Source organism: Polyodon spathula, chromosome 4 (genome assembly GCF_017654505.1).
Source record: "Polyodon spathula isolate WHYD16114869_AA chromosome 4, ASM1765450v1, whole genome shotgun sequence".
Taxonomy (NCBI): Eukaryota; Metazoa; Chordata; class Actinopteri; order Acipenseriformes; family Polyodontidae; genus Polyodon; species Polyodon spathula.
Genome location: NC_054537.1, coordinates 16411120 through 16435251, shown reverse-complemented (window position 1 = coordinate 16435251; position 24132 = coordinate 16411120). Strand labels below are relative to the sequence as shown.

The following is a 24132-nucleotide window of genomic DNA, read 5'->3' as shown; positions in this document are numbered from 1 at the left end:
TCCTTGAAAAATTGGATTTTAATCTCAATTGTTCTATCCTGGCAAGACAAAGTTTCAAATAAATAAATACATTTAGCAAAATAACCAATAGCCTGTCGCTTCAGTGGGCAAGTCAAGCCTACAAGAATGTGAATGGGGAAGCTGGCCCTGAAAAATGGCATATTGGCACATAATACAACTGGACACAGAACAGTCTTTTTATATGTATATGAATCACAGTAATCACTGAGATACTGTTTAGTCATGTCAACCAACCCAGTTGATCAAACTGAAAGTACTATGTTTGCTGACTTTTGTTTTGAAGGCTACAGCACAAGAATAAAATGCAGTATTTATCCATAATCTATTGTATTTACTCAGCAGAAGTGAATGTAGTTACAAACAGTATTTAACAGTGCACATACATGTACTTGATAAAGGAAAACGTCAAGTAGTACACGCTAAATATAGTTATAAGCCGTCTTGATCCAAAGTCGGTTAATAAAGAGTTTGAAAATGATCAGTGGTGGATGAGGTTGATTCAAGATGAGAATCGTGATCACAGGGAAAGTTGGAGGAAGCCAAAATAAGGGTGATGCAGCTCAGAGAAGATTGTGAGTCTATTCATGTTGTTGGTGGTGCTACCTAACAATGGGGGAATGTGAGGCAGTGCTGAGATTCCTCGATAGGTGTAATACATAAAAAGTAAAGCAGTGTATAACACACACAGACAGGGCTCTGTGCATTAAGGTTTACTGATCCTTTGTGTGACATGCTCTGAAATATTATGCCATTATTATTATAAGACCAACTGCCTGACATTTTCATATCTTTGTTTTATTTTGTAATATACATTTTTTCTCCATGCTCAAACAGAAACCATTTATTTGTGTTTCATGTATCTATACATACAGTGTTCAGTAAACATTTAAGTTATGACCTTTATACAATCTCAGATTTTAAGTCCCTGCATACTATGTCAAATAAACACATTTAATTTAGTAATCTTTTCCACATTACCGTACTTTAGTCATTCAAGCTAAACTACATTTTGATGGTTGAATATTTTATAACAGGAAGTTTTGTAAGTTAATAGCACAATGTTAAGTAACTATTCACACAGTGGGTTTTCTGAAGTGCTAATACAAGCCTGGGTTTAATGCAGAGATCAGCAACTTCATTTTTCTTGCAACAGTTCCCATCCAAGCAGTGCCTGCTGCTTCTCGCTAGCTTGTGTGATGCTGAGGTGTTTTCTACAAAGAGAATCTTACCATTTCCTAAAACGGGAGGCAGGGATGGGCCTTTTGGAGGTGGAACGGGGCTCAGCCTTGGTAGGGCTCCATTGACTTGTTTCAGCCTCTCCATTTTGACCTGCTCCATCCATCTCATCCCTGCCACATTCCTCCGGGCCTGCAGGCCGAGTGCTGCGTTTGCTGTGGACACTGTAGAATCCATGATGGGGGCCTCCTCAATGGCACTGAGGTCTCCCATGCTGCCTCCACTGTTCAGAGCAAGCTCGATTCCACTGCTGGAATTGTTGCTCCTGGGGGACTGTTCACTGCTGCATGAAGACTGACCGCCAGGGCTTGGCTGAGACGCCTGAAAAGAAACCATACATTCTTAGTGCTGACCAGAAGCGAACTACTTAATATCTCCTTCAAGTTTGTTTTGCAGAAATGGAAAGCTTTCTTTAGGAAATGGTTCACAGTGAACTTGGTCCATATTAAATCACTTTCCCTCGTGTGTGTTTCCTTTGAAACCAACAGTAGGTCCTGGCAGAGGAAGTACTCCAGAGGGGAAGTGATTGTGGAAAAACAGGTTGCTGCTATGTATTTATAGAGCAATCGCATTTGAACTGGTAAAATGTAGACAGGCTGTGCTTGTGTAAAGCGTTTCAGGATGAAAAATGTATTTTTATTTTTACAAGACCCATGTCAACAAAGCTTTCCTGTATCCATAAGGCCTGAATAAATTCTCTCTGGAGGAATAAGTCATTAACGCCAAACAAATTATTAGCACAAATTAGCCATAGGTGCTATGAAAGAAGTAATTTATTCATGGCTTGCTGTAATAGATCATCATAACTTAAGCACCATAACATCTGAGTAAAACTAAAGTAACTTATTAGTATGGTAGACAAACATAACAAATACTTGTGCAGAAATGTTGACCTGCCAGCCTAAGGATTCCTTAGTTTTACTGTCACAGACACATGATTTGAGCCAGAATGAAGTAAAATAAAGTTGAATATGGAGCTTGGACAGGGTGATGTATATGGTATACAGTGTGACGGACTGCTGTGTGACCAAGCAACCTGTTCATATGACCAACAAGGTGTGTGATGGGCATCTGAGGGATCATGTTAGACAAATGAAACCATGGGAAAGATGCAGGAAATTAAAAAATCTCCTCACCTTATTACCCACTGTCCTTAGGAAGTTAGAACAAGATATGCAAGAGCATTGGACAGAAGAGACATTCAGTTAATAGAGGGAAAAGGCCAACAGAAAATAACCAGCAAACTCATAACTGTTTTAAAGTACAGTGAGACATTTTAAAGTGTGTTAGGCCACTCACAACCCTGCAGGAACATGCATCTAATAATATAACATAACTATACTGTACACACAATGTTTGATCTTATTTAAGCTGATACAAAACATAATGATTTTAAAGAAAAACTTGTTCTTATTTTTTCAGACAGTCTACATGTGTTCCTGTCTAGTGTTTATATAAGCCTGTGGTTTTAACTAACTACCGCTGGATCCACACACCATGTATACGGCACCTTCAGAGACTTTTAAGGCATCTGTGAGTACAGTGAAAGTCCACATAGCCTTTATGATTAGTTTGTTATGCTATCAGATCATACAAATAGTGTATCCAATCAAAAACATCTCAATGAGTGTTATAAACAGCAGCCTTAAAGTGTTATCACTATTGTAGTTATATTCGTCAAATACTGCTGTCAAACACACACTGCGGCTTTAGTTTTATCAGCTGTGAAGAACTAAGGGCTCACAAGTGGAATCACAGAAATGTATTTATTGACTGTTGACTACAACTAAAATATGGAATCTAATCTGAGCTAATTTGAGAATATAAAAGTACAAATAGACTGGTTTACATACCATAGGTTTCTCTGTTTTTATTGCCTTAACCTGCAGACATTCGTCCTGATTTGAGGTAGTGTGGTTGTAATCCCTTTGGTCTCCGAAGCCCCCTGGAGGGTGCTGTCCTGGGGATCTGGACTGGGAGTTGCTGCCAGGGTCTCTGGGAGGAGGTCGTGGATGGATGTCTCCACGCTGCTTCTTCGTCACGTGAGCCTCGGGGCCATGGACCGTCTTGACGTGTTTTCGGAGGGAACTTGGGTCAGTGTAACGCTTTGTGCAGCCGGGAATCTTACAAATGTAAGGTTTCTGCCAAGGAAAATCACAATGGTGTAAGATGAAAGGCTCCGTACAACAGTTTAGCTAGAAGACACTGCTATACCAGGAGCAAGCGATGACAGACATTGACTGGCATTGGGCCTCTTTGAGGAGCAATGGACACAGAGTACTTTTTTTTTTTAAACCCATCCAAATCGAATGATCTCACTAAGATTCAAGTCTCTCAGAAAAGTTGCCATTGTCTTGCTTACTGTGGCCTGCTATTGAACTTAATGGGAACTGCAGAAAACACCAAAGTACTTGCAACTGACTTAAATAAGTACATGAATACATCCCGCAGACAGCGGGATTGGATCAAAAATCTCATGACATTTGACTAGGCCAGTATAAACTGTCCATATTAGTACTGTAACAAAACACAGCCCATGAGAAAAAATAACCCTACAATCCTGCTGGGCTTCAAAAACTGTTCTCAAAGCCTGGGCCTGTCCAAGTTTAGAAATATCAACCACGGAAATGTAACCCAAAGGTCTTAATTTATTGGCACTCAATTGGGAAAACATAAAAAGTTAAAATTGAGTTTGATACAAAGGGGAAGTGGCAGACAGCCCACTATGATCACTGGAGAAACATGGCAGTACCATTCCTAGTAAACGCTGCTTACATTACAAGGTAAACCATTAAAAGCATTTTCCAAACATTAACCTTGATAAACATGATCTGCATTATCATCTGGTGCACCTTCTTTATAACATTAAACAATACTGCAGGAAGAAGAACATTTTAGTCTTTTTAGTCAGGACAAAATATGCATTTTGGTTCCATCTAGGCTTTTAACTGCAATATCTCCCAGCTTTGGTCGTCATGCTCCCACTGTCGCTCGCTTTAAATCAAGTTTCAAAACCCACCTGTTCTCTCTTGCTTTCCATATAATGTATTATGTATTTCTTTGTATTTAAAGTATTATGGATTTTCTTGCTGATACTGCATCTTGTAGCGCTATGTGATGTCCACTATGAAAGGTGCTATATAAAATAAAGACTGATTGATAGATTTATTGATCTTTCAGTTTGTCACAGTAGGGTTCATTACTGGAACATTTTGCTTGTTGATATTTTCTTAACATAAAAATAACAAACAAATGCATAACTCACATGTACAAATAATTCCTTATTTTTCTGTGACACTATTATAATAATTAAAAAATACTACTACTACTACTAATAATAATAATAATAATAATAATAATAATAATAAAATGTACAATCTTGTTAATACAACCTCTCTATTAGAAAACTATATAAAATGTAAGCAATTTGTTTTGAAAACCATTGGATGCTTAATATAACTTGTACATTTATTTCCAGTTGACAGAACCCGTATTTGCCATTTGTCTAATAGTTGTGGAGCATGGGGTAATAATCAATGAGAAAGCAGCAGCATTCTTGAAATGCCTGGTCAAGCGTTGCGTGTGGTGCTACCTCGTTTGAATGGGTTCTGTTCTGGTGCTTGGCTCTGTCCGAGGCATTGGAGAAGGCCTTGTTGCAGCTTTCATGTTCGCAGACGTATGGTTTCTCTCCAGTGTGAGACCGCAAGTGGGTTTTCAAGTTTTCAAGTCTGGAGTAGGCCTTAATACAACCTTCAAACTGCAAGAAAACACATGTGCTGTTTGAAATGGGTATTGTTTTTATTGATGCAAAAGGTATTTCATTTCCCTGAACAAATAAATCAATTTATTTTTATGTCATGTACAGTATAACTAAAGACACCACAAAGATTTCAAATGATTTTTTTAATTTGAAGGATTAAGTAATGACTCTATAGCCAGGCTTTTTATCTAGCTAAACTGAAGAAATTAAATGTTTGCTTTATGCGCTCCCATGCGCTGAACGGTGCTGTAATTATCAAGGAACTAGGAGAAACATGTAGCAGGCCCAAGTCTGTCAGCAATTCCAAACAAAAGTTATGACAGGCTTAGGTATATGGGAATATTTCAGAAATACACAAGAAAAGGCCTAAAAGGCTAAGGTGCTTACAAAAAAACCCATCTTTTAAATCAGATGGGCTTATCTGAATGAGCATAGACGAGCATATTAAAGGGAATCTATGCAACAATGTGCATAAACAACGGTAACTGTTTTCAAAGAGATGCCTGGGCACAAGCCTATTAAAAGGTAATTGGCTGTGTGCATATCTGGGCTATTTTAAAATGATGCACTTGCCTTTGAGGTATTTTCTTGTGTTTCATGCGACTGGAATTTTTGATTCTTAAACATTCAGTGAAAAGATACTGAACAACCAAGCACCGTTTGGTGTCTCAAACCATCTATCTGAGGTTTCCTATAAAATGAAATACCTCTACTAAAAGTACATTTATCACATACCACAGACCTGCTTCACACAAAAGTAGGGATGCACCGAATCCAGGATTCAGTTTCGGATTCGGCTGAATACTTAGGATTCGGTGAATCGAATCCGAATCCTACACCCGCCCAAACACACACCCATTTTAATGCACTCCTCCAATATGTGCAGTTCTTCTTTAATAAAAGACACAAATCTGGTATTGAGTGTAACTGTTGCATTTAGTAACAGGTATTCAAGAAAAAGAACACGTTTGATGAACTCTGTCCCCCCTGTATGCAACACAGCAAATTCACATCCCACTTTTCATGGATAAAAGTTATGCAGTAAACCTGTAATATATAGTAACGACAAACTATTGTAGACTTTTGTGCTTTGTTGCTTTGTCTATGAAACATGTTTTAGAGATCATACAGAGATAAAAAAAATAAATTAAAAAAAACTTGGTGCAGAAATATATATTTTTTGTAACTTTACAACTATCAGATGTGCAAGACGTTGTTAAACAATATGCTTTAGTAAATTACATTTTATGTTATTGTAATGGGAAAATACAAGTTGAAAAATTTGGGAACTTCTGTGTTTTAATAAAATAATTTAAAAACTATTTTGTAGCCTATTCGATAGGTGTTACACACACGGTGTATTTAAATCAACGTGGGTTTTATTTCGCAGGGAGATTCAGGTCATTGTAATTTTTTCCTCATAGCTCTCAGGTCAGTTGACACTGGTTGAAAGGTCATTAAAGAAAACAGTAAGTTATGGCAAAGATGCAGCTCTCCTTGTTGTAATGGTAAAGTAAACGGTTCTGTATTTTGACATTTCTGTTCAGGGAGGAGGGGGCTAGAGGTAAATTGTGTAAGTTTCAAACTAACATCTTATTCAGGGATATATCTCCATTTGTTAATAAAAAATACTATTAACTAAAAGGCTCAGAACTATAGATTGTGCTCGTCCCTTGTTAGTAGCTGCCAGTCTGTTTTTCATTCAACAGTTTCCTTCAGTTTTCTTGACAGTTTTTGTAGATTCGGTATTCGGTTCGGTATTCGGACGAATCTTTTGAGATGGATTCGGTATTTGGCCGAATCCCAAAAAGTTGTCAAAAGGTAAGCTTTCATTAAACAGTAATTTTGTTAACCATGTCCAGTTATGCAGGATAACACACTGTAATAAAATATGAACAATCAAGGCTATGAAACACTGCATACAGTAAAAAGGAAACAAAAAAAGCTACAAAAATCAATATTGCAACTGATGGGCTTTCATCAAGAAATACTTGTGAAGGAAGATTTTTTTTTTTGCTGTCTCCAGAGGTACTTTGTGAAGGACTATCAGTTTTAAAAATTGATATTGTTTTTTACACCTTGTATTGTTCTTTAGCGGCTCTCTTTTGTTATGTATTGGGTGAGTACTCTTCACTCACTATGCTGTTCTGGTCGATACATACACCCTTGTGTGGTGAAGTCTGCTTGACATTTTAAATAGAACGGCTGTGATTGTCTGCGTACTGATATGTTGCAATCAAGTGCATTTGTATGCGACTTGTAGGAATTGTATCAGCCTGGTGTCCCCAAGGACGCCCTCGCAAGTAAAGTGGCTTAGGCTGGTATGTGAGACTTTTAATTAAAGATGAAATGGTGATTTGCAAGCCTACCGTGCACTTGTGTGGTTTCTCCCCTGTGTGTCTCCTCATGTGAACCACCAGCATGTACTGGGCCTTAAAAGGCTTTTGCTCCCTGGAGCAATCCAACCAGCGACAGACAAACTCTTTCTTCTCCCCGTGGATGTGGTCATTGTTAATATGCTGGAAACAAAAAAAGAACACACTCCATTTTGTAAGTATTCAACTTACCGTTTTTTTCCTAATTGTTTTTATTTTTAAAGGCAGGCCACTGTCAGATGCCACAACGTATTTCCAGAAGGTTCTTGCTTATACTAAGATTTATGTCTCTATTGGGACAGAGGTACAAGGAGGTTAAGTGACATCCACATTACATGCATAATAAGGCACTGTTTCAGCTTTGATAGAATGCTAAGATGCCCTGTATATTTATGGCTCCAGCATTAACTTTTAAAAGAGACCTTGTCATGGATTACATCTGTAGTCAATAACTTTAAATTACTATTTCCCACATTAAATGGCCCTAGGGTATAACATGTATTAATAATACTTAGATATCAAAGGGCTATCAAGTACATTTTAATTAAGATCCACTATAATGAACAGCATTATAGTGGATCAGCACTCACATATCCGACCCTATAAATTTTTGACTTCAGTGACGGCTAATCGAGTGGGATGCATATCTGATTATTTCATTATGGCCCGTTCCAACCCGTGTGTGTTTTTTCAGGGAACACAAAACAGATACAATGTCAAAAATACATATCTGAAAGGACTTTGTTTTAAATAAGAAGGCTTCCATGTAGATGTACTGTAGTTGGTTTAAAGTACTGTATTTTCAACAGAAGTATTTTAATTCAGAACAATATGATTTTGAAAATATCACTTGCCAAAAGAGACGACTCTGGACACGTGGACTGTAATACAGTACATACTTTTAAATGTGGTACGTGTTGTAGCAGTGTGTAAAAACCCTATTAACGACCTAACAGCAAAATTAAATCAAAATGTTACCCATGCGCAGAACTGTGTAAAACATAAAAGGCAAAGCAATTTAGCAAAAGACAAAAAAACACCAGTTTCCAGAATTAAAACAGTATTCAAAGTCACTATTCTAAATTGTAGAATATAGTGCTCGATAAGCCCTAATGTCACAGTTCACTTGCAAATGAAAATGCACAAAAGCAACTAAAGATCACAGATCTAAAAAAAAATGCATCACAGTATCTGAAACTGTTTAATGATTAACTTTTACATTACCGTAGCTTGTCCTGTTTTTGCTGCATTTTCATCATGTGAAATTGGAGGAAACGCTGTGTAACTGCACAATAAAGACTGTTTTGGCATGCGAGAAAAAAACAAAACAAACTGTGGGCTGTGACAGATAAACAGATATGTTGTAACATCGAAGAAATGGGCTTTGTATTAGAAAGCTGGTTGGAAATCGTGTGTGACGTGTAAGTGCATAATTTGTTACATATATATATATAATGGGAATTTATTTTATTCTTAATACAAGGGCGGTAAAACGCGACTGACATGTATCTGGGTAACGGATATAAACTGTAATTTACAAAACACCAATGTGAAGCAAAAATAAAAGCACTGTACATTTTGTGTAAAGAGAAGTACAATACATGACAGCTGTAATGGAGCTGTAATTTCACAAGGGTACTAAAAGATGACCACTGATGAGGGATCTCAAAAAGGAAGTGTCAAATCCATGCAAGGGAGCACTTTTAAAAGTGATTTAACTACACATAATGAATTAAACCTTGAATCTCCATGCATCCTTAGGCCAAAACGAATCAATGTATCAAATGACTGATTCACAGTATCTCCATTAATTGTGTATTTCAGTTCACTATTACTACAAATGAAGATGAAACATTACAGAATGGATTTAAACATGTAATCAAATCTACCAGGATAAACATCAGTGTTTTCTCCTCGCTTATTTTTGAACCCTCCACAAACCCTCCACCCTCAAAACCTGGTTTTGAACGTGGTATGAAGGAAAACTCCTATTTGCTTTTTTTCACTTTTTACAATCCTTTATCCATCTTTGAGAGGTGCAACAATAAGAAACAAAGCCAAGAAGGAAAATGTTTCAGCTAATGCCTTCGTCAGTGCAGTGAGTCCAGCTGTCTGAAGAGTTGAGGTCTGATTACACTGGTAGCGAAAAGCGGTAAGCGGTAAACCGTGCAGCAAAAAGCTATTGTTTTGAATGGGTGTAATTACACTGAGTGCGGAATAGAAAAGCGGCATGGTGGAAAACCAAGTGGGAAACCAGAGCGATTTTTTGAAAATACCATGTGGCAAATCTAGACCAATCAATTGAAGTGCTGTTGTATCATGTTATCTGCACTATATAAAGTGAGAGATGGCGAACTGATTTTCGAGGTGCAAAAATGCCCTCAACTGTATGATACGTCTCGTCCAGATTATAAGGATACGTTAAAGAAGCGAGACGCCTGGGACACCACAGCGGCCAAACTGGACTGGTTAAATATTTGAAGAGCAACAGAAGACATACACTATATAGCATACTGTATGCCACAGACCTCCAAGCAAAGCACTTCAAAGTTGAAGAAAAAGAGGTCTCAGTAATGATGGGCCTCTGCAGTATTTCATGGATGTTTTTTGTACAGATTTGTCATAAAACTCTTGGATTCGCCATGCCAGGTAAACAATTCAGTGATGCAATGCACACTGTCTTTATATAGTGCGGAATAATGTCGGGTTTTTTAAAAAACTAAAAAAATATAATATATAAAATATATATATAGATATATATATATATATATATGGTATATATATAGAAAATATATATAAAAAATATATATATATATATCATACATATAAATATATATAATATATATAGATATATAGGTCATATTAGAATAACTTTTATTAATATAAATATAATGGTCATTGTAGAATGCTACACAGGTGAAAACTCCATGTTTTTTTTTTTTTTTTTTTCTTTAAAGACACATACTATATTTAATCTTTATTTTTTGACATCCTTCATCAATTATTCATTTTTTCTCAACATTAACATGTGATAATAAATTTACATAGACCGCAAGGTTTCCCACCGGCAGTGTAATATGAAAAACCGCACGGTTTACCGCTTAATGCTTTCCGCTCCCAGTGTAATCAGACCTTTAGAGGGAGTTTCCCCCTCCCCCAGGAAGCCAAAAGCTCCCAGTGCTTTTTGAATATGTTCAGTGGAAAGGGTTTATGCTGGTTATTTAATCTAAGGTCAGTATAAGACCAACAAAGGGTTTCTAAATGTGCGGAGACTTTCACACTTATTCTGTTTTCACAACAGGGTCTGGGTATTTACAGAGGGGAAATCAAAGAAAATATACAATACATCTTTCAAGCACTGGGTCCTTTTTTATTACACTCACATAGAACAGGAGTTCCTAACACAGTATTGTGCAAATAAGTGCAAATTTGTAAGATGCACCATAGTCTCATTGTTAACATTTTATAAGATTTAAAAGAAAACTTGTCCCATTACATTTTGTATTCATCCCTGCAAGAGGACTGGTGACAGATATACAATTGCAGCAGTTTCTATTTAGATCTATATAGATTTAAAAGGACAAAGTTGTTTAGGCAAAGCATTTCAAATGCCACAGCTTATATAGGCAGTGCTCAGCTCTTCTAAATCAGCGACTAAAGACTTTGAGGGGCCATTTGTTGTAAGTTTTACAGAGTCCAACCACTGACTGATATGAAAACAAAAATACACAGAGACAGAGAATCCTCTGGGGATAAGTCAACATCTGGCCCCTTTACAAAGAAAATACTGTACTTCTCTCACAAGTGCCTTCTGAGGCAATTTAAACACCGAGAGACAGACAAAATATCCTGAAGAGGGGGAAACCTGCATTAGTGCATTCCTGACTGAGGAGAAAGGGATTTGCCCCAAGGACACAAGGGAAAGAGTGAAAAACTCATCTAGGACTCAACTTCTCTGCAATCATTTATAACACAAACCAATTCTGTCAGCCTCTCTTTCACTTTGCATTCAATGTGTAGCACAGGAAGTTGTCATTCATAAGTAATTCCATGCTGTCATAAATACTGGCTGTTGCGGGACACACAATGTTTACTTGTGAAAATTAAATAAAAGGGCATAAAGGAAGAGGTGGAACAGATGAAGAACGCTTGGAGCTCTCAATCAGTAGTACTTGAAACCGCTAGTCAGTCTGAAACCATCAGAGTTCTAACTAAGAGGGTATGATTATTAAACTGAAACTGTCATTTAAAAAGTAGTGTTTTATTACATGCAACACCAGCACTGGCTACTACAGGTTTGAAACACAATAGGGAATGATACAGAACACTGGTTTCTAAATAAAATACTAGAAAACATTATCAAAAGTAAACTAAAACAAAAAGCACCCTAGTAGTATAATCTAATGGTATGCCATATCAGATCAAATAGTTTGTAAATATGATGTAATTTTATGGAAATGTTGCTCTATGTTGAATACGATATGGCAGTGCTAAGGTTAATTTCTAGAAATCTCACAGCACCCGTCTAGCTTGATACAGCCTTTATGCCCTGCTTCCATGTGCTTGTCCAAAAGTGAACGAACTGGAACCAAAATAGACCGTTCTTAAAAAAAACAATTTTCAAAACGTAAGAAAGCACAACTGGATTTTCTGAGACCCAGACTTTTATCAAAATGTTTGTTTTATCTGTATATCTGTATAGACAATGGATCAAGACTCTCAACACCAATACAGCAAAACAGCTTTGATCTTTTAGGTATTAACATTATTAAACAGACACGACACTCACTCTAAACTACCACACTCTCTAGCTGACAAAGTGAACATGCTAAAAGTTTGAGGCTATAACAACCCTTTGTAACCATATGCGACCTCTAACCTTCCCTTTCCCTATAGGAGCTGCCTGATCTTGGGTCAAAAGTTCTTTCAATACAAAAGCATTTTATTTAGGAATCCCCTCATATCCTGTCATGCCCTAGTATGTTCAAATTCCTCACAGACTGTGTGTATACAAGGGATAAACCTAACGGCTAGAGATGGCAACTGATATAAATGACTGTGGAAGAAAACTTGATGCATGGTTCATGCTCTGTAAGTGGAATGTCCACTATTGCTTGTGATTATGGATCACGTCATGATATAATAGCAATTTTTATTTAATCAATAATTTCCATGCTGTGTAGACAGGCCTTTTCCCTAAGAATCGACAAACAGGTACTGATAGTACAGGGGATGGTTATTAATCTTCACCCTGCCAGCTGATGTGCCAACAACTGTAAAAGCACCACCAAGATGGATTTAGTAGCTACATTACATGATGGCTGGAAAAGGCTTATTGTTACACACACTCACAGTCACGTGTTACCACGATTATCAGGACTTCCTATAGGGAGACATAAAAAATAAAAGCACACATGTTTTTCTTCTTCTTTTGAAAGTTAATTTGAAGGAGCCCTGGATATGCATTGTAGTAACAGAAACACATTAGGTATTAAGCAATTTCAGAAATCTGTGGGACCCAAGCTATCACTTAGCTTTATCAATTACAGGCTAATAAATCATATGTCTTTTGAGATGTCAATCGCTGAAGTGCTTTGTACAGACACCCCCCCCCCACCACCACCACCATAAAAAAATGGCATCTGTAATTCAGCAAAGCCTTTTCATCTTGAAATAAGATACAGACAGATAACAGGCATAATCCTTCTACTGATCAAAAAAGAATCTGCATTTTACCAATTAAAGCACCCCTGCCAGAAGCAAAAAATGGAGCAGCTCTCAGACTCTGCTGAAGTTTATCTCGTTAGAACACAAGGGAGGAATACAGCTACAGCTTTGTTTCATTTAAATCGGTCTACTTTATCTCCCTCCAAGAACGGCAGCACCTCAGCCGCAATGGGGGTGATGTGTTGGTATGGCATGAAGACCTAATATCTGCAGTACCTATGGCCTCTACAGTGTTTGAACCAATACTGTACATCAATAACACCTTTCTTTTTTTAAAAAAAAGGTTTAACTTGAAACCAAACCCCTTTTTAAGTGGTTCTGCAACCATTTTATGAAAAAAAGAACTTAAGAAAAAAAGCCAAAAATCCCAAATAAAAAAGCAGGCTTGGAAAACCACATTAGCTCGGCTCACTGACTGTACACAGATGATAAGCAAGTTAAATCAGGCTGATATGATTATTATCTTATCGCCTGAACCAAAGCATTTATGGAGATGATAAAAATCACATCACGGTCAGAGAAACCTGTATTTTGAACAGAAGCACAGCAGATCTGAGAGGGAGGGGGCCATTTTTAAATGATAGCTTGAGAAATATATTAAGTATTAATTTTACACTTTACTATAAATATGTAAGTTTTTTTTTTTTGTTTTAAATAAATAAAACCTATACAAATTAAAAGGCCACCATTAATAATGGTAAGATAAATAAACATTGCAATAATATCTCCAGCAGGGCTTTACTTACTCTTTCAGACTCACTTTTCCAGATTTTTTTGGGCCCGAAGAAAACCACAGTGACAAACAGCATGCTTAAAATGTTTGTTTTTTTCCTGCTAGAAGCAATCTTTTATATGGTATTTTTGAAAAGCAGGCAATGAATTTAAAGCAGGATCTCAAGTTGAGCCACAGTGAACTTTTTTAATTCTTAAAATAAAACAAAACATTAAGACAAGTACAAAGGGACCCGTTGTTTAAACTCTTGATATATGGAGATTTCTGATATCAAATACCTTTGCAGTAAACCACTCATGCTCCAAATATATCATTTATCCCGTTTTTGGGGAGCATAAAGATAAAGCCGTCTTTAAATCAGCCGTGTCAAATTAAGAGAAAAGGGCTCCAGAGGCAAAAAACTTTAGAAGCATTATTATCAGCTTCAGCTGTAAAAAATAATAATAATAGAAGTCTGGCTTTTTTTTACAGAAGAGAGGTGGAACTTCTTTTTAAACAGTGCTCTGCTATCAACTATACTTGTTGTAAGAAATAAAAAAAAAACCTACCTGGCATAGTAACAGACCTAATTCTCCTCTCAATATATAAGCCTTAGCTAATGTAAAACACATGGAGGCTCCGTGCACTAAAGTTCAAACTACAGTGGAATTCCGACTGAGCAGAGGCTCAATGAGTGAACCAGAACAAGGGCAGAAGTTGTCAAGATTTTAAACCTTTCAGCAGCAAAGCTCTTCAAATGCAGTAAGCAACCTATTCCATGGCAAGGATATCAATTATAGATAGGGGTTACTTTAGCTAGCAGCTGGTACTGTCAGCCACTAGACAGACAACCATGAAGAGCAGCTTTCTATTAAATGTAAGGAAAAAAGAAGGGGGGAGCAAGGATATGCAGCATTATAAGGACGGACAGGATGAAAGCTGTATATATTACTACCTGCTCTGCCTTTCACGTGATTTACGTCAGTATGGTACCATGCTTTTGCGAAAGTCCAGATTAATTGCAGATTAAGTTTAAGAAGGAGATGGATATATATATATATATCAGTGGCAATCAAAAAACAACACATCTGACATAACTTTCTAATTTTAATGTAACTGCAATTTAATTCAATTCAATTTTGATTGTTTCTTTTCATTTCATTAAACTTTATTTATTTTAAAGCATTTCAAATATAAAATGGCACAATAAAAGGCTGCTGGCAAATAATTACAAATGTCAATGCTAGTAGCCAAAAAGCATGTCCACTTAAATGAACAGCTGTCTACAGCTGCATAACAGTAAATAGCAGGGCTGCACAGGAGTTACCACTCAAGGTCTGATTTAAAACTTGTCAAAATTCATCATTAATGTTTCCAATCTTATGGTCAAGAGCACAGAATGGGTTAACTGCTTATATTATCTGTACTTTATGTCCATCACTCTTAGATCTGGTGAGTCCTGGTTATTTTCCCTGAAACAAAGCTAAGCCTCTCTAATAAAGCTTTGAGCTAGGAGTCGCAACTCCCTGGGTATCAGAGTGCCTACCCTCTCGTGAAAAAAGGTCACATAGTTTTCTGAATGTCGATAACTTACATGGACTAACTGTTCCTGTGTGTCAAACTCTCTGGAACAGCCTTCCCAGTGGCAGTTTGTCTCGTATACCACCTCAGGCTCTTGCTTGCTTTCATCCTTGTCTCCCTCTTCCTTTACCAAGGTCATTCCTTCAGGCTGTTCCTAACAGAAGAAATGGAGTGGGGTGGAAGAAAGGAAAAAGGATTTATTTAGACAGCATTAAAAAAGGTGGCCTCTGTCAAATATGATACACTGTACTGCTGCTTAAAATAAAGTGACTGAATGATTGGTTTAAATGTAAAGAATGTAACATGCTTTTAATATAAATACCACACCAAATTATAATGTGTTATTTTTTTATAGTTCTACAAGTAGGTGAAGGACACAACAAGTTGTTAACTTAAAAGTTGAAAGTACCATCTCCTGGTTCCCAATATGGTGCTTCAACCACCTTTATGTTTAAATATAGCTCTCACACCAGAATCAGACTCTTAACACTGAAGTTTTACCTCAGAATGAAACATTACCTCTGGCAATGCAATGTAAAACAGAGCGGCTGTTTGGAACCGTGTTTACATTTCTGTACAACTGCAGTTGAACTCTTTAATTGCCTACAGTGACGGGATGTCTAGATGGTGTATTGGACAGTATAAGATTATTGTAAAATGTCAATTAGATTTAATAGGTGTTTCAGACCCCCCCATTCTAAAATACGAGTGCATGAATTGCAGAAAAGGAAATGTAAAGCAAATCCTTATTCTACATTAAACCTGATATATGTTCTGTTGTTTGCTATGTAATGTAAGAATCCCCGTCTGTAGGTTGTTTCATTACTGAAGGTATATTTCACTGTCAAGTTAAATTGTTGAAGGGGCCAAAAGGTTATGGCATTTAGTGAGGAAATCTGAACTCCTTACAGCTGTACATAATATATTTTCACATTTCTCAGGCACAGTGGTACGATTCTTGTTTTAAGCGACCGATTCAATTTTATTCCATTGTTGAATGGGGAACAGGTCTGGTACAGAACAGCACTACAATCGTAAATATTTCCCCTGGTACACAGCCACAGTATGCGTGATCGCTAAGGCTGCTAAATCAAATCCCTCCTGCCTGTCCTTTGGAAAGTAAGACGTTCGCAGCCTTTGCAAAACATGTTTTACATTATGCTGCCACACTGCTTCATTTTAAAGGTCCTAAAAGAATGACTTGGAGGTATTTACTGAGTGGAAAGATTCATTCACAAGAATGTGGCTGCAGGTTCCTTAACAATCTATAAACACACACACTTACACATTACACAAGCTATATGAAAGCTGCTGGCTTTCTACTGTTCTTAAATCACCATATTTACCTTATTAAGTGCAAAGCAAAGCCAAAACAAAGGATGGCAAAATAGTTTGCATTACATTCTGTAATTGGTCCCATAGCTCTGTGTTTGATGCAATGTGTGTACCTCGGGACTTTGGGAATAAATTATCAATAAATATTCTACAGATTGAGTGTGTCGGCTCTGGGTGAAAAAAGGGGGAGACAGGGGCTGACTAATTGAATTCTGGATGCCATACCTGCGTGCTTCCTGCACCTGGGCTGGAAAGGTCTTCATCTGGTTTAATCTTGGAGCGCTTGTTGTGCATTGGGTCTCCCGTACTGCTCACTGCTGACTCACTGGTGGGCTTGTTCTGCTTAATGGAAGACTTTGTTAGGCGATACGGGGTTGGCGGAAAGGATAAAGCTTTTCTTCTCAGTTTAACAAGATTGTGTTGTTCTCTAACCAAGCAGGTTTTAGATCCTCTATGGCACTGTGTTTATAAGGGAAAGTGACAAAGCATTTAAAATAAAAACATGGACACTTATAAACAGAAATATCTGGGGGTGGCTGTTGTACTGTAAACGAGTGTTAAAAAAAAAAGAAGATTGAAAAGCACAGGAATAAGAAGGACTGCTACAGCAGAATCCAGATGAGGATTAGGGTTAGTACTAACACCATTTTCTTGTAACATTTTTTCTGTACACATATTTAAAGTATTTTAAAAACAATGACTAGTGTGTATCTGTTGTACTGCTAACTGAATCATAAGGGGATAAAACTGAACTGCTTGGAAAGGTCTTAGAATGAATCTTAATGGATTTTAAAGAAAGATGTTCTATTGTTTACAATGCTAAAGGCTGGCTATTAACTCTGAAACCTTAAGGCCTCCACTGGAAATGAATGGACACGGTCAATGAAGTGAGTGATGCCAAAACTGTCACCACAAATAAAAAGCTTTGAAATAAAAAGCATTTATTAGGTTCCAAATATGTAATATAAAACATGTCATGGACACTAAGCAATATGTGATTAACATCCTGCGCTGCGAACCAGATTAATATTTCTGGTGGTTACCCAATTCCTGTTTCCCATTGACTCCCATGATTAATTGCATCACATAACTGTGCCATACTGTGTTAACAAGCTATTTGGAGGACGTTGTTACTTCTCACCTGTGTGGACTCGGAAGGCCCGGTGTTGACTTGTGCTGAGCTCAGGACATTTGGGATACCGGGGATGGGCCTTTGGGTGGCAAAAGTCGGAGCAGGATGGATGAGGGGAGGGCTGTGTCCGAAGGCAGAGCCTATGCTTGGCTGACGACTCATTAACTGCTGATGCATCTGCTGGAGGGCCACTGGGGTAGGTGGGTAGGCAAAGCTCAGAGCAGGGCTAGAACAGGAGTGAAGAATAACTGAGATCAGGACAGATTCCTTCTCATTAGCAGGTCGACATTCTCACAGACAGTTTTTTGTCTATTCTGCTGATCTTTATATTAGTTTATACACAGCAAGGTGTGAGAGACAACAACTGTTTATATGGAAGAGACTTTGAATAAATATCATATCATCACTATAGCTAATCCCTTTTACAATGGTTAAACATTAAGAAAATATTCAAAACTTTTTTTTTTTTTTAACATCCCTTGTGGTGTCATATTATTTTAAAAAATTTAAAACCGAAGGTTTTACCCCTTTAAGAAAGTGATCATTCAAACGCATGCTTGATTTCTGCAGTTCATCAAGAATTAAGACACAGAGAAAAGTTACAATAATGATAAACAGGTTTAAAGGTTATCAGTTAACAAATAAAAATCAAATAAAAATAATTCAACACCTTCAAAATCAGCTTGAAAACAGGCATATCTACTTTAGATGTGAAAACATACAACTACCGATACAACAGTTGAAAACATCAAAAAGGCAGCATTCACAGTTCATCAAAAACAAAAGTTGAATGTGGCCGTACAAGTGAGTTTTACAAGTAGTTCTATATATTTCTTCCAGCGCGTGAAGCAATTTATTTAAACCTGACGCAGGCTAAGCTGTTCCATATGTCTCCAGATCTTATTACCAGAGGATAGAAAATCAATTGGTTAAATGTGTTTTGGGCTCTATGCTTGTCATATCACTCACTTGTTTGTAAAGATTTGAAGCTCAGTCCATTCAGGGTGTCACCTATAGAATTTCCATCAGGACTGTTTAGTTAAAGCAAATTGATGGATTAACCCCCGTCTCTCCCCTCCCCTCTGCAACTGCCTCGATCAGTGATCAATGAGTTGTAATAGATGACATACTCCAAAGAGAAGACAAGTCTCCTGCCTCCAATTAAAATACATTAAATGTCTATTAAAGCATATTATAAATGCTAATACCTGTCATCACTCCATTACTCCACTGTGTATTCCTTGACTACTGTCTAAGTTTTGGGTTTTTTTTGTATTTAACTAGAGTACTCTTAACTGAACTTACACATTGGTTTCTTTCTACAGTACTGAGGTACTGATGAATAATTAAGTAAAATAATTAATTCAAATCAATGCTTAATTCTTAATGTGTTTTTAATAAAACCAATAGTTTTACGATGACTATTTGCTTATAGCATTTAGGACATAACATATCCATATACGCAGAAAATTGTGGGAGTCTGGAATCAACTCCCCAGTAATGCTGTTGAAGCCGACACCCTGGGATCCTTCCTGAAACTGCTTGATGAGATTCTGGGATCAATAAGCTACTAACAACCAAACGATGGGCCGAATGGCCTCTCATTTGTAACCTTCGTTATCTTCTTATGTTCTTCTTATAATAATGAGTTTAAACTAAGTGTTTTTTTTTTAATAGTTAATAACATAATTTCACACAAAAAAAGTAATATTATTATGTTTGTATTATGTATGAAAATAAACAGCAAAGCTAACATGACAGACACAAAAACAAATGAATGTTAAAAAGAAGCTGGTCATAATGTTTTGGTAATACCTGTATATGAAAACAGTATATGAAGTGGGCTGAGCTAAAAATTAAAAAAGAAAAAAAGGAAAAAAAAAGAATACAATTGTATACACATTTAATAACTCAGACTTTTATTTCCATATGTTTATATTTTCCAAACAAAGCTTATATGCAGACTTTAACCTTAAACAGTTCCCTTTTTAATACCCTACATTGTATTTGTTTTTGGCACCTGCATTAACTAAGCATGCAATATTCTATTTATATTTTTCCCCATTTTCTTTTTTTTCAGAAACTAATCTTGCCAAATGCCACACTGTTTAAAAGTTGAATTCACATTGAATTTCTCAGCTCTTAACATACAGGAAGCCTCATGTTAAGAATCAACATACAAACATTAACTAATTTATGCATGTGCTTTGTGTCACATATAACTGTTTTCACTGGATTTGTGAACTATTTAATCACTGCTTGGTATTATTTTTTTTGATAATGAACTAAGTTGACAGAAAGTGCTTTGCAGCCTACATGCTGAATTAGACAGATTTTTCATTTACGCAGGGAGACTGCTAATGTAAATGCACCAGTCCATCTCTAAAAGAAGCATGCAAAGCAGTCCGTTAATACAGCCTGCTAGTTTGCTGCCTGCACTCCTCTCAGTCGCCATGAATTATTACGCAGCAGTCCAGTTTAGGTAGCTACTGCCAATGATTGATAGGACATTAATCAGAAGATGCATATCAGGCTTGAAAATGTGTTCACACGCTTTCCCCTAATAGCAGATTTCATGTTCACTGAGCTCTATGCCAGTTTGTTCAATTTATTCTTCAACGTACTGGTCATTCATCACAAAACACAATGGGCCAATACTTCCTTTTTTTCTCTTTCTTCTTATTCCTCTTCCACTGCACTTTTACTCAGTTCAATTACATTCTAGACACATATGCGCAGCTATTTGCCCTGTGTATTACTATGTAAGGTTTATATGCTTATCCTGGTGTGCAATAAAGGTAATGCTTTTCAAGCCATGATGCTAAACGCTGCTCTTAAATACAGAAGACTGAAATCCCCTTGATTTTCAAAGCCTTACCGAATCCATTCTTTACAGCTCAGATTGTTAATATGGGACCCTTTATGCACCACTGTTATGAAAACCAGCATCTCGTACAGTCATGTGTGTTGGTTTGTTTGTTTTTTATCAAACAGTGGCAGTATTTAGAGTCACCAAACCTATTCAACTCAAAAGACCAATGTGTGTATCAAATTGTTTTAGAGCTTTTTCCCCCTTTTCTTTAATTAATTTAAACCAGGATTTAAAAATACACAAACACAGCATCAATAATTATAAGGGTCTAACTCATTTTAAAATGCCAGCTCAATCCAAAAAGTCTATTGTGGGTTTAGTGCTTCTCCCAATATCTTTGGAATCTTTGGTTACCACTGTGGGTCTTACCACAAAAACAGCTGTGATCTAAAGTACACAGAAAAGCCTTGCAGACAGATTTGCTTTCCTTAAACATTTTAAATGGAAACTAAACCAATACAGTGTTTGTCTTAACATTTAAACTAAACTTCCCCCATCCTGTGGGACAGCTCATAGATTCAAGCTGTTTCTTGTTCTGTTTGGTGCTTGACAAGGCAGACATTACTTTAAACACCAGACTTGCGTTTGGGCATGAATATGTTAGAGTGTATTCATGCACACGAAATTACGCAAAGTAACCCAACCATAACCTATACTGGATTCTGAAGTGACATTTATCGGGGTTGACACAAAAATGGCAGAACCCTAAACCTTTCACTTGTGTGTCTGTGTGACTGCTGCATACGGAAAAACTCACAACTTTTATTAAAAATCTTTTTTGGAGATATGCAATCTCAGCTGAGTCAATGTAATGTGTCTGACATTAGAATACTTTTAATTACACTCAATTATTCACCTAAAAGTTATAAAACATGTTGATTTTACAAAGAACCAAAGTATCCGACTTCAAAGAATATCCTTTAATGACCTGAGGGATTCAATTTAAAGATATTTAACATACTGTGACAAACACAGTGCAATTCAACAGGACTGCATATACAGGACTGTATATGAATTAAAAAGTAAAAACTAACACTGTTGTACTCATTTCTTACACAGTAACATTTTAATATTCATTTTTATTACCCATATATTATTTAAAGCATAGTATATCTATGCAGAGGCACTGCTTGGAAAAAAACAGCATCACAGGAAGGCCTGTTAGCACATTTTATTTTTTTTGAATAATTACAGTGAACTCATAGGTGTCCACTGCGAAATATACATAAAAAACTAAAACATGGCTTCTAACTGTAGTATGCCGGTAATGATTTTCCACAGGTCTAACATTCCGGAGTTGAAAATGTTATTAAAAATGCATGCCATACATTTACTTTTAAGTGTATGAAAAGCTGTCACAGTGTTACAGTGTTATAGTGTTGATTTTCACAACCAGTATATGGGATGTCAATTCATTTTAATGGCTGCCTGCATCCGTGATCACTGTAAAAGCTTGCTAAGAAGGAAGAAAGTGTTAATAAGGAATGATTGCAGCACTGCACTCTTACCTTACTGCACCTGCAGATAAGTGGCCATATGAGCCACTAGTTGAGGAGCTGCTTCTGGAATTATTCAGGATGGTGACCAGGGAGTTTGGAGATGTCCTTATCATGGTCTGTAGGTCAAAGCTGTGGTCGGAGAGAGGGGAAATAGGCAGGGCTCTCTTGCGGCTGGGGCGAGCTGACAGTCTGGGACTGGGAAACCTGGAACCTATTAAACCACAAAGGTACAGTGTTGCAGAAGAGCACTGTGTTCTTCATTGAAGTTACAGTGGGTCATGTTTACAATAAGGCAAATGTGTAGAAATATATTTTAATGGCAATGAAGTAACCACTAAGAGACCCAAAAGAAATTGTATTCTGTACATGGCCTATCTGTCAAAATATTAATTTGAATCTTGTCCCACATATCTTTTCACTCAGTGTGCATTTTCATTGCTGATTTTGTTTTCTCTTCATGCTGATGCAGTGTCCTCTGTTTTATTTTATTTTTTTGCAAAAATAAATACTGACACTACATGCCTGAAACTTTCAGAGCTTGACATGAGGGTGCATTGTTAAGCTGCAGAGCTACCAGAAAGGGAATCAGCTCAGACTCAGTTTTCTTGCCAGAGAAACAATCCCTCTTGGAGTTAGTACAATTTTTTTCCTTTGTTCTTTACGCTGCCCCATTCATTCATCACAGTGAGCAAAAAACTAGTCAATCGTTGGCCAATTTTACACTGTTTTCCAGGCTCTATGGAGTGCCCATAGGAACAATTTCAGTGCAGCCTCTATTGTTCAGTAAGTACTCAGAAACATGAGGGATGACAACGCAAGTACTTAGTGCATCCCCAGTACTGTGAGGGATCTGAAAGATGTGATTGCCAAACACAATAGAAGCCCATGAGGGTAGTTTTCGTGATGTTTATTTCAGCATTCTAGAGGTGGGCTGATGATACTGCTAAGTATAACCAGTCCAGCACTGAGACAGTGGATTAGCTCAGTGCTTAGAGTGTGAGATTCCAAAGTATAAAAGTACAATTGACCTTTCTATCAGTGGATAAGAATCAAGAAAGTCTAAGATACAGCCTATCATATTGCATCACCTAGAATTTTAGGTTTGAGTCTTAAAAAATAAAAAATACAAACATAACTTTGATATTTTATTTGACATCAGGTTATCAAAGAAATGGATATTGCAAAAGTCTATTGGAAGCCGTAATAGTGGTACAGTATTTCATGTTAGATTTCAAAATGTCACATTTTTTGTATCTTGCTCTTGATTATACTGTAATTCTTGAGATGTGTAAGAATGTCTGCTAAGAAAGAAAGAAAGAAAGAAAGAAAGAAAGAAAGAAAGAAAGAAAGAAAGAAAGAAAGAAAGAAAGAAAGAAATAATAATGATAATAAAGGACTAAAAAAGTTTTTTGACCTGCAGGAGCATACAGCCACATGGCAACGATGAACTGTATACTGTCATATTGCAGGCACAGGAAATCTGCATGCAGGTGTTGCACCGCATTAGTGCATATTGTTGCAACATTTACATTATAAACAGCAGGTATAGGTCAGGTGCCATTCTGTGGCAACCTATGACAATATTTTGTACGTCTTCTCCAAAGGACAAAGGGCAAGAGAGTGACTCTCTCTGACAAGTGCCTTACTTTCCACCTGTGATCTACTGGCTACAATTGTGGGAAATTAGGAAGAAAAATGTATCTTCCCGTGGCTTACCTCAGGGGAGCTCTGTTTATTAATGTGCATGCAAAATGATAAATGGCTAAACAAAAAGAAAAAGGCTTCTACGTATTACCTCTCTCATTTCTAGGTGATTTATGAATGTGACGACTGCTTAGACATTCACATCATTAATTCACTACGAGCAGAGAGACAGTGTTAG

At 36.9% G+C, this 24132-nt stretch overlaps 1 protein-coding gene across 3 annotated transcripts in view; it reads right to left on the bottom strand.

Annotated features, from left to right (window-relative positions):
- LOC121314228 (transcriptional activator GLI3-like) overlaps window positions 1–24132 on the bottom strand; it is a 113604-nt gene that overhangs the window by 5149 nt on the left and 84323 nt on the right. For all 3 annotated transcript variants that reach the window (XM_041247260.1, XM_041247261.1, XM_041247262.1), the window contains 8 exons: window positions 22260–22461; window positions 17889–18105; window positions 16973–17086; window positions 15426–15566; window positions 7387–7536; window positions 4850–5014; window positions 3111–3398; window positions 1251–1578 (listed from right to left, as the gene is read on the bottom strand). In XM_041247260.1, coding sequence (XP_041103194.1) covers window positions 1251–1578; window positions 3111–3398; window positions 4850–5014; window positions 7387–7536; window positions 15426–15566; window positions 16973–17086; window positions 17889–18105; window positions 22260–22461 — 1605 coding nt within the window. The remainder of the gene's footprint in view (window positions 1–1250; window positions 1579–3110; window positions 3399–4849; window positions 5015–7386; window positions 7537–15425; window positions 15567–16972; window positions 17087–17888; window positions 18106–22259; window positions 22462–24132) is intronic.